The 11,195-nt window shown below is 34.4% G+C and overlaps 2 protein-coding genes across 2 annotated transcripts in view; one reads left to right on the top strand and one right to left on the bottom strand.

Annotated features, from left to right (window-relative positions):
* Window positions 1–3,241, top strand: part of LOC107596276 (ras-related protein Rab-8A-like) — a 5,868-nt gene extending 2,627 nt beyond the window's left edge. Inside the window, exons 4-7 of the mRNA XM_016286972.1 lie at window positions 874–963; window positions 1,202–1,267; window positions 1,385–1,435; window positions 2,427–3,241. Of these exons, the coding sequence (XP_016142458.1) occupies window positions 874–963; window positions 1,202–1,267; window positions 1,385–1,435; window positions 2,427–2,519 (300 nt within the window). The 3' untranslated portion in view covers window positions 2,520–3,241. The remainder of the gene's footprint in view (window positions 1–873; window positions 964–1,201; window positions 1,268–1,384; window positions 1,436–2,426) is intronic.
* A 2,533-nt stretch (window positions 3,242–5,774) lies between these two features.
* The window catches only part of LOC107596275 (calcium and integrin-binding family member 3-like), a 13,801-nt gene continuing 8,380 nt past the window's right edge, over window positions 5,775–11,195 (bottom strand). Inside the window, exons 6-7 of the mRNA XM_016286971.1 lie at window positions 7,503–7,698; window positions 5,775–6,057 (exon numbers count right to left, since the gene is read on the bottom strand). Coding sequence (XP_016142457.1) covers window positions 6,036–6,057; window positions 7,503–7,698 — 218 coding nt within the window. The 3' untranslated portion in view covers window positions 5,775–6,035. The remainder of the gene's footprint in view (window positions 6,058–7,502; window positions 7,699–11,195) is intronic.

Genomic DNA, 11,195 nt, shown 5'->3' with positions numbered 1-11,195 from the left:
TAATTATGGAGTTTCCTGTGTTTTATTGGATATATAAATGATTTATCTGAGGAAATGGCTCATGTTGCGTTCCCAGATGAACGTTATAATAAACCCAAACTCACGACAACATGCAGAGATGGAGTTTGAGACGCTGCACACGTGTAAATGATAACGGTTCCTGTGAACGGAGCCGCCATGTAACGCATGTACTTAACCTACACACATGTAAATAATTAAAGCGCATATACTGTATTAGAACTGCATCGCATAAAATTATTTAATTAAATTGTAGCGTTTGTGAATTCACAATTATGCTTAATTATGATTTTTAAATCGGTTTAATATATCATGCAGCCTTGGGAAACAGACGAATAATGTGTTTTATGGATTCTCGTCCATGAAATGCACCACTTCTGGTATTTAGTTAGTTGACGCGAGCAAAATGAAGTCGAGGATTTTTAAAAATCGAATAGTCGAATAAAATCGATGAATTCGCAACAGCCCTAATGTTATGTGAACTCTTATTTGTGTTGTCTAATCTACAAGTAACCTAATTACTAGTCATTCTATCATGCAGCCTTGGGAAACAGACGAATAATGTGTTTTATGGATTCTCGTCCATGAAATGCACCACTTCTGGTATTTAGTTAGTCGACGCGAGCAAAATGAAGTTGAGGATTTTTAAAAATCGAATAGTCGAATAAAATCGATGAATCGCAACAGCCCTAATGTTATGTGAACTCTTATTTGTGTTGTCTAAACTACAAGTAACCTAATTACTAGTCATTCCGACTAGTCAGTTTTGAAAATGTAGCATTACCAGTGTACCAATAATGTTTGCATATTCAATAGCAAATTATTGCTGCTCATGTTCTTGTGTTTTCAACCCAGCATGCATCAGCGGATGTAGAAAAAATGATTTTGGGGAACAAATGTGACATTAATGAGAAGAGGCAGGTGTCAAAAGACAGAGGCGAGAAGGTGAGCGACCTTGTTCCTTGAGCTTCTCCTATACCACTTTTTTTTTCAAAACAAGCAAAAAGAGCATAATATGCTAGTATAATATAATTGAACTTTCATTGTATAAGACTCTACAGCAATGATGCCACCTCCCACAAGAATGTGTTTAGTTATTCACCACGAATGGCTAGAACTGCTAAACAGTCCAGAGAAATCATACTTGTATTTTCCATACTAAAATCGGCCTGTACTCGTTTAGCTGGCGTTAGAGTACAGCATCAAGTTCATGGAGACGAGTGCGAAGGCTAATATCAACGTTGAGAACGTAAGTGTAAATGGCTTTTCTGATGAATCCTCATTTCATTTCCTTATCATATCTGCGGCTGACTGAATGTTTAAAGGTATAATCGAGACATAATGACGCTTTCTGCTCTACCCACAGGCATTCTTAACGCTCGCCAGAGACATAAAAGCAAAGATGGACACAAAATTGGTAAGACTTTCCCTTTCTGTGCTTTAGGTTTGTGTAAAAATTTATTTAGTTTGATAATTGGGTGACACTGTACAATAAGGTTTCATTAATTGACTACAGTAGTTAACATGAACAATACTTCTACAGCATTTATTAATCTTAGTTGATGTTAATCTAATATAAAAGTTGTATCTGTTAACATTAGTTTATGCACTGTGAATAACAAACATTTTTATTAACTGACATTAACAAAGGTTAATAAAAGCTGTTTGTTCATTAGTTAATGCATCAGTGTTAACAAGTGAGACAACTAGCATGTGAAACACGTGTGTTACACGTTTAATCGATTGCTATGCAGTTATCATCTTGGAAATAAGTTGATTTTGCATGGTCAACATTTGGATGTCTTATTAAATAAATTAAAGAGTAAATAATGACCATTTTTGGTAATACTTTGCTTAAAGCCTTTCTAGCCTAAAGCATACAGCATTTTTATAGCCTTTAATGCAGTATAAAAGTATTCATAATGTATGTTGTAATGCATTATACATTTTCATAAATAATTGTAATCAAAGTTAAAATGCATTATAATGTTTGCAGATTCCAGTGTATTTTCATAAATTGTAATGAAAGTTAAAATGCCTTGTAACATTTGAAGATACGTTTTTACATCTGAAATTGGTTGTTTTTTAAATGCATTGTTTTCTTAAGGTGCAGCAATGAATAGATAAGTATTATAATATATTATAATGAGATAATATGCATTATTAATGAGATCTTACAATGCATTATAATAATTGCATTAAAAAATACTTTTATAATTATATATATATATATATATATATATATATATAAGGCTTCAAGTAAAGTGTAACCACAGTTTTTCTTTTGGATGAACAAATCCGATATCTCTTGCTCAGTATTAGCACAATTTTTGGCTAGCTTGAGCTGTAGAAATAAAATGAGTCTGAGTCTTGAGTCTGATGAGGTTTGTTTTTCTTTGCTCGCACAGGAGGGCAACAATCCTCAGAGCAGCAACCATGGAGTGAAAATTACCACTGAACAGCAGAAAAAGAGCAGTTTCTTCCGCTGTGTGCTACTGTGAAGACCAAGGCCTTACTGTCGGCCCGTGGGCTGGACACGAATGGACTATGCTCTCCCTCTTAGCACTCCTCCTCCTTCCTCTTTTATCCCATCTCTCCTTCTCTTGTCACACTCTTCTTCCAGCCCTAGGGCAGTCGGAGTTCCTGGCTCTTCTTATCTTCTTCCATTGACAGATTAGCAATGCCGCTTACGACCCTTCCCTGATGAAACCGTGGTGGGAATGCATTGGTTCTGCAAGTCAAGGTGAAGAGCTGGGTGCTGCAGCATCGTTGCAGTAGTTCCAGCAGTAAACGCGCACCTAAAGGAGATCCCGTATCTTTGTTTCAATTGCTCGTTTTGAGCACACAACTGCCAAAATGTATCCATTCCTTCATGGCGACCTGGAAGCAGTCGTGATCTGATATTGAGCCAGCTTGAGAGTTACGTGGGACTTTCTTTATCATTCCATTCTATTTTCAGCCCTCATGCATTCTTCGACATTCACATGACCTTATTGTAAGTAGAGGAATATTATAACCCACCTCTTAGATGCTCTTTCATTTTTTAAAAAGCAAACATTTCTCTGTTTTTGTCCCCAGTTTTTATTTTTCAGACCTGTTACACAAAAGTGTTGCATTCACAAACTTAGTGCAGTCAAGGTTTCATATTAAACAAATGAAGATCCTGCTTTTTATTCATTAAGACATGTTTACTACTGCCTTGTTAAAACTACCCTCCCGTTTTTTTTAAAAACATGCACATGAAGCTATTTCCAAATAGTTCAGTCTTTTATGCAGTGGCGCTAGCTTTCATTATAACATTCCTTCAAATAGATCCAAACTTCACACTCTAAAAAATGCTGGGTTAAATACAACCCAGTGCTGGGTAAAATAGGGACGAACCCAGCAATTGGGCTGTTTTGACCCAGCGGTTTGAATACATGTTTAACCCAACCTACTGGGTAGTAACCCAACCGCTGGTTCAAAATAACCCAATTGCTGGGTTTGTCCCTATTTTACCCAGCACTGGGTTGTATTTAACCCAGCATTTTTTAGAGTGCAGGTCTTGCTTTATCACGACCTGAAAACAGCCCAACATGAAAGCGTTCTTTAATTAAAAACACTTGAATTTAATCTACTAGTGTAATCGAATGAAACTGACACGTAGCCCTTGATAAGAAGTGGAAATGCTGAGTTTGTAGTGTTAACAAGTATGCGTAACCAAAAGCAATGAAAATGGGTGACTGTGTAACCTGAAAAGGAGAGCTATACTTGAGAAAGCACCTCGTGTATACAGAAGTCCATGCACTTTATCAGTATCTTTTGTGTTGTGTGTAGTTTGTGCCAAGTGATAGTTTTGCATCATAAAGACAGGCGTTTTGGAGTATGACCTGCCGAATTAATGTTCGTTTTGAGATTAAACCGTTTTCATTCCCCCAAGGAACATTTCTACAAGTCTTGAATGATCAGTTCTCCTGATAGTGGCTAAAGCTAGTTTTATGCATTGGCTGCTATTGGTACAGTTTGAATAAATAGTCTTCTATTAGTTATGTTTTGTTAATTTGTTCATATTTCTCATGTATTATGAAAGGACTGTATGTGTATCATCTGAAACACAGTCCTACAGCATGCCAGTCTTATTAGTTTGGGTTGAACGGTGTAAAAACAAACAGATTTGGTTCATATGACTAGGCTTAACTACCCAGAATACAGTAATCCACCATTCCTGAGTTTAGTGTGTTGTCATAAGCACATGCTTATAATTAATGCAAGAAATGCAATGCTAGAGAGTTGTACTGCTTTTCAAATACATGTATATATATGTTTTCACACACTGTTTTCACTCCTGTCACAAGAGACCCTTCTTTTGACAAATTGTGTAGTTTTGCCTTTGCACTGCAGTATACTCAAATGTACGTTTTGTAGTCATATTGTAAAAGGAAACATGTCAGTCGGTGCAGTTGTGTTCACCAGCAATAGGTCAGGAAACGTTATCACAAGCTTCAGCACCCGTTAGCTTTGAGTGAAAACAGGTTCTCTATTTATAAGAATCCAAATAAGTGAATCTCACAAAACCCGTCAAATTTCACCCCAAAAACATTTTTTTCATGACAAGCATGTTTTTATGATTGCAGTCTAATTATTACTGTCCCGCACAAAAATTATAACATTTTAATATACATATATAAATAATATATATCAACTATTTGCATATCAGGGCAGTGTGTGTTGTACTAGCTTTGAAAAAAAAAATCATTGTAATACATTTTTTTTATTTTTTACACAATTTGGGAAGTTAATTGTTATATACAGTATATATATATTCCATATGATTTGGGGTGAAACGTGACCTGAAAGGGTTTTTAAAAGTCTGAGAAGCACAGTGTTTGACTGTTTTTCCTGCGAGGGCAGAAGTGCATGAATTTCTCTTCTCGCTGCAATATGGCGCATCCTAAAAATGGCCACTTTCCTTTTCTTTTTCCAAGCTTAAATGTTGAGCTACTTCCTGTTTGCACCTTGTTCTCTTTCCACCTCCAGGAGATGCTGTTTTTGGGTTCATATTTGCATCTTCATCTGTACCCACGGCATCTCTCTTCTCTCCCTGTCCAATAATGTCCCCAACTTGCCGTTTGTCTTAACTAATACTTGATCTTTCATTTTGGATCTATGCATCATGAAGGTGATACTGTTGACCTCCAGTATGTTTTGTCTGTGTGTGTTTATTTGCTATAGATCGGTCTAGTTGTCTGCTCTGAGCTTTAGAGGTTTAAAACATGCTAATAGACCTCAGATGCAAGTTAATCTGGCCTTAGGGTGTTTTAAAGTGACAAAATGCAACAATAGAAATAACAGAAAGCTGGCGAAACATTTTTATTTGATTTGCGAACAAACCAAGTGGAGAAGAACATTAGCAAACAGGTACCGCTTTCTGTCTTAACAAAAGGATGTCGTGTGATACGTATGTCTGTCAATCTCAGTTCTTGCCGTTTAGTTTGTATTTCTTGATTTGAAACGACTGTCATCCATATCATTTACAGATTCTTTTATATGACCATGTTTTCATTTGTCGATTGTGAGGTAACTGGGGAGATCGGTAAATTCGATTTTGGTATTAAAAAAAAGCAATTGTAAATAACTCTAAAAAGAGATCTACTTAAATTGTACTGTACTTTCTAAAAAAAACATTGAAAAACTGATCTATAGTTTTTGTAGATATCTGTACTTTTGATTTATTAAAATAAGATTCTTTTAAGAGATGGATGTGTATGTGTGTTTAATATTGACGGATGAGTTATTTTCAGGTGTCGATTTGCTGTAGCTCTATATGGTTGACTAAAAAAAATAAACTTTGCTTTTTGGGTGCACAGTATTTGCTTATGTTTAAGAGAAGTATCCTTATATTTTATTAAACAGGTGCCTTCTTTATTTCTGTGTTTAAAATTGTAACATAAGCCAACATCTGTCCCTGACTTCTGAATCTGCAGCAGAAGATCTTCTTTAGAAAGTAATTGTCCTGTTGTTCAGTGTCCAGATGATCTTCATATCCTGATGTGGAAGGTGCTAGAAGAGAAAAGATGAAGACATTTTCAGGTTAAAAACATCAACAGTCAGCTCTATCAGACAGTTGATTAGTCAGTGTAAAAGTGATTTACTTTAAAAACAAATTTCACAAACAATTACAAGGAAATGCCAAGTAACACTTGAAATTAAAGTGAACCTTTCAAGCAGAAAAAAATTGAGATCATTTTTTCAGCTTCTAGTAAAAACACTAAAAATTGAAATTCAAAACGAGATCTTGTTTTATTGGATATACTTATAATACTGTATTATAATCTTGTCCTAGTTGCATGTTACCACACAAAATGTGATATTGGTTTAATATAATTGGTGAAACCACCCATCAATAGTCTACAATAGTCAACATATTAAGTGATGGCCAAGTATGGTGACCATACTCTGAGTTAGTGCTCTGCATTTATCCCATCCACACACACACACACACACACTTATGTGCCCAGGGAGCAGTTGGGGGTCCAGTGCCTTGCTCAAGGGCACCTCAGTCATGGTATTGAAGGTGGGAGAAAGCACTGTACATTCACTCCCCCCACCTTCCAGACCTGAGACTCGAACCCGCAACCTTTGGGTTAAAAGTCCAACTCTCTAACCAGTAGGCCATGACTTCCCCTTAAAGGGATAGTTCACCCAAGAACACAAATTAAGATATTATTGATGAAATCCGTGAGATTTCTGACCCTGCATAGACAGCAATGCAGCTGAAATGTTCCCAGGCCCAGAAAGGCAGTAAGGACATCGAAAAAAAAAACGTGGTTCAACCATAATGTTATGAAGCTATGAGAATACTTTCTGTGCGCAAAGAAAACAAAAATAACGACTTTATTCAATGATTTCTTCTCTTCATGAGAGAACCACTGATGACAGAATTTTCATTTTTGGGTGAACTATCCCTTTAATGTCATAGATGCTGTAACTGTGGTGTTAAACCAGGATATTCCTTTAAAATGGTAAAGATGTGCTTAAATGTTTAAACCGAAGCACTAAAATTACCAAGTCGAAATAAAAACAAACTAAAAAAAAAAAAAAAAATTTTTTTTATTAAAGTGATTCATTAATATTTAAATATTTTGAATTAGTGTGAGTTTTGTGTTTGTGTCATTTATCTCTTTTAATACATTGTTTTAATTTTTTCAGTTTTAATTATTTTAGTAAATTGTTAAATGAAACAAGAAATGTTGCCTTAGAAACTTGCTGAAATAAAATGTTTAAAAATTAAAAAAAAAAAATTTTTCATTTCAGCTACGTTGTTATTTCAATTACCATTTTTTTAATGGTTTTAGTCAACTATAGTAGCCATTTCAAACAGAACATCAGCTTAATTGAATAATGATCACTTAAATCCAAAGCATCATTCTGTTACAGTTTTCATTCCAAACTAGTTTTAACTGTAGAAACAAAACGTTAAGCGTCATTTAGTGTGTAGTTGTTACCTGAGGAAGTCAGGCGCTCTCACGATCATGTGCTGGAAATCCTCTAGAGACAGACGGCCGTCATTGTCCAGATCAGCTTCATCAATCACCTTCTCACACACCATCCTCACCTCATCCTCGGTCAGCTCGTTACGAGTCAGCTTATTTAAGGTTTTCTCCAGATCTGATTTACAGATGAAGTCATCGTTGTTGAAGTCTAGAGGGAAGAACGAGGGTAAGCTGTTAGACTCTTCTGGTGGCTTCAGCAAGTAAATAACTTATAATAAATAAATATAATTTTTTTTTTATTTTATTTAATTTGTGTTTAAATTTTACTCTAAGCTACCAATAAAATAAATTACTAAAGCATTTTAAAGCTTTTAAATTGCCTTTAAAAAGCACAAGCCAATTGTTTTTTTATTTATTAATTTATTGACCTATTTTATTGTTACATTTAACTATATTTTTAAACATAAATAATTTTTTAAGTATTTAATACGATTAATTTTTTTTTTAGAATAATTACAAATATTTTTTTATTTTATTTTATATTTATCATATAATTTATTTAATATGTGGCAACCATGGTTTGAATATTTTTAACAATGAATCTTTTGGTGTGTTGAGTCTGAATAAGATGCATAATTTTAACATACACACTCAGAAATAAAGGTACAACAGCTGCCACTGGGGTGGTACCTTTTCACTTTTGTACCTACACTCTTAAAAATAAAGGTGCTTCAAAAGGTTCTTCAAGCGATGCCATAGAAGAACCATTTTTGGTTCCACATAGAACCATTCAGTCAAAGGTTCTTTAAAGAACCATCTCTTTCTTACCTTTTTATAATCTGAAGAACCTTCTTTCGCCACAAAACATAAATAATTTTTTAAGTATTTAATACGATTAATTTTTTTTTTAGAATAATTACAAATATTTTTTTATTTTATTTTATATTTATCATATAATTTATTTAATATGTGGCAACCATGGTTTGAATATTTTTAACAATGAATCTTTTGGTGTGTTGAGTCTGAATAAGATGCATAATTTTAACATACACACAGAAATAAAGGTACAACAGCTGCCACTGGGGTGGTACCTTTTCACTTTTGTATCTACACTCTTAAAAATAAAGGTGCTTCAAAAGGTTCTTCAAGCGATGCCATAGAAGAACCATTTTTGGTTCCACAAAGAACCATTCAGTCAAAGGTTCTTTAAAGAACCATCTCTTTCTTACCTTTTTATAATCTGAAGAACCTTCTTTCGCCACAAAGAACCTTTTGTGAAACAGAAAGGTTCTTCAGATGTTAAAGGTTCTCTATGGAACCATTTAGACAAAAAGGTTCTTCTATAGCATCGTGAAGCACCTTTATTTTTAAGAGTGTATTATTAGGTTCTAATATACACTTTATACGTACCTTTAAGGTACCAAAATATACTCTTTAGGTACAAATATGTACCTTTTAAAAAGGTACCTCCCCAGTGACAGCTGTTGTACCTTTATTTCTGAGAGCATAATCTCTTGTTCAAATCATTGGTCTCTATTGTTTGAGAGCGTTATCATTTACCCCGCGTTAATGTTGCATGAGTACAGAGTTTTTTCTTTTGACAGCAGCAGATCAGATCTTTTATTCTGTCGTTTAATTAGACGGCTGTACGAACACAGATATGAACCGAGCTTTTCATAGGTAGTTCCCTCATTAATGAACTTGTGAATTATTGATATTCATAAACTGAAACCTGAAATAAAGCATTTTAGATGAAAAACAAACGAAACGGACGACAAATATTGGAAAGGTTGCCTTGGCAATCATACTGAAATAAGTTTAAGTTGAAGCAATAAAATAAAATTAAAAACTGAAATGAAAACTAATTAAAACGAAATAAAACTATACAAAAATTAACATATAATTATAAAATTAATTATATATAATTATAATTATAAAATTAAAATTATATATATATATATATATATATATATATATAAATGAAAAAGTAAAATGCAAAAATTTAACTAAACTTAAAATGGAAAATATTACAATACAAATTAATTAATAAAAACTATATTAGTATATAAATAATACAATACATTATCATTAATCTATTAAATCCAATGCACAATTCCAGTACATCCTTTAAAAATTGCTAATAATTACATTACATAAAAAACGCATTAACAATTATGAACTTGAGTTGAGTTATGAACTTTGGGTTTTAACACACATTTTGATTTGTTAAATATGTGTGTTGCTAGATTCAGTGTTGAAAAAAACAAAAGTACGGTGGCCGAGAAGTGCAGAACAAATCACAATTCTGAAAACAAAATAACAAATTACAAACGCAAATGCAAGTCTAAAAAACACAACAACAATTCAGAAAACATTATAACAAGTCAGAAAACACAATGACAAATTCGAAAACAAAATAAAAAGTCAGAAAACACAACGACAAACCGGAAGCGGTAGGTATAGTTTGAGACAGCGCCATTGGTTTGGGATTAGTCACCGCTGACTGGACGAAACATCTGTCAATCAACGTATACAGGAAGAACCAGCCGAAGAACAGCAGAGTCGTGGTAGAAAGTTCAGAGATGGTATTAAAGCAGCTCAGTTTAAATGTATTGTATGAATTGCCCTTATTCTGGAATTAAAAATACGGAGTGTATATTTACATTTAGTTAAAAGTGTCTGTAGAACATCAGCTCCAGTGGTGTAGATGGATAACCGTGTGTTGTTGGCTTTTTGACGCGATCGACCTGGGTTCGATCCCGCCTTTTGACAAACTTTTTTTCCCTCCCTTTTCAAATCTCGTATCACATCGTAAAGCTGTTTGAAACTGCTGGATAAGTAAGGTAACACTATAGATTAGGGAACGCCACTCACTTGCTTATTAGCATGCATATTACAAGTATATTGTCTGCTTATTAGTAACCATAAAGCACACATTAATGTCTTATTCTGCATGACCATGTTCTAGATCCCTTATAGGGATAGTTCACCCAAAAATGAAAGTTCAGTCATTAATTACTCACCCTCATGTCATTCCAAACTCGTAAGACCTCCATTCATCTTCGAAACACAAATTAAGATATTTTTGATGCATTCTGACAGCTCTCTGACCCTCCCATAGACAGCAAGGGTACTACCAAGATCAACGTCCAGAAACGTAGCAAGGAGATCGGTAAAATAAACCATGTGACATCAGGGGGTCAACCGTTTCTGCGTTGTTTGTGCTTTGATCTGAACGGAAACAGCGTATCCGTGTGACGCAGCTGACACAGAACAACATACGCTGTTTGCGTTCAGTAGATATTCTCCAAAATGGCACTATGGTGGAGACAAATTGTTGAATACAGTCTTTATTTTTTTTCTTTTGCACACAAAAAGTATTCTCGTAGCTTCGTAATATTACAGTTGAATCCCTGATGTCACATGGTTTATTTTACCGATCTCCTTGCTACGTTTCTGGACTTTGATCATGGCAGTACCCTTGCCGTCAATGGGAGGGTCAGACTCAGAGAGCTGTCAGAATGCATCAAAAATATCTTAATTTGTGTTCCGAAGATGAACGGAGGTCTTACGGGTTTGGAACGACATGAGGGTGAGTAATTAATGACAGAAATGTCATTTTTGGGTGAACTAACCCTTTAATACACTCTAAAAAATGCTGGGTTGTTTCAACCCAACTTTGGGTCAAATATGGACTAACCCAAC

The sequence above is a fragment of the Sinocyclocheilus grahami genome, unplaced genomic scaffold (genome assembly GCF_001515645.1).
Source record: "Sinocyclocheilus grahami isolate Dianchi unplaced genomic scaffold, SAMN03320097.WGS_v1.1 scaffold216.1, whole genome shotgun sequence".
In the NCBI taxonomy this organism is placed as follows: Eukaryota; Metazoa; Chordata; class Actinopteri; order Cypriniformes; family Cyprinidae; genus Sinocyclocheilus; species Sinocyclocheilus grahami.
The sequence above is the reverse complement of the archived record's forward strand: the minus strand, read 5'-3'. Positions and strand labels throughout refer to the sequence as shown.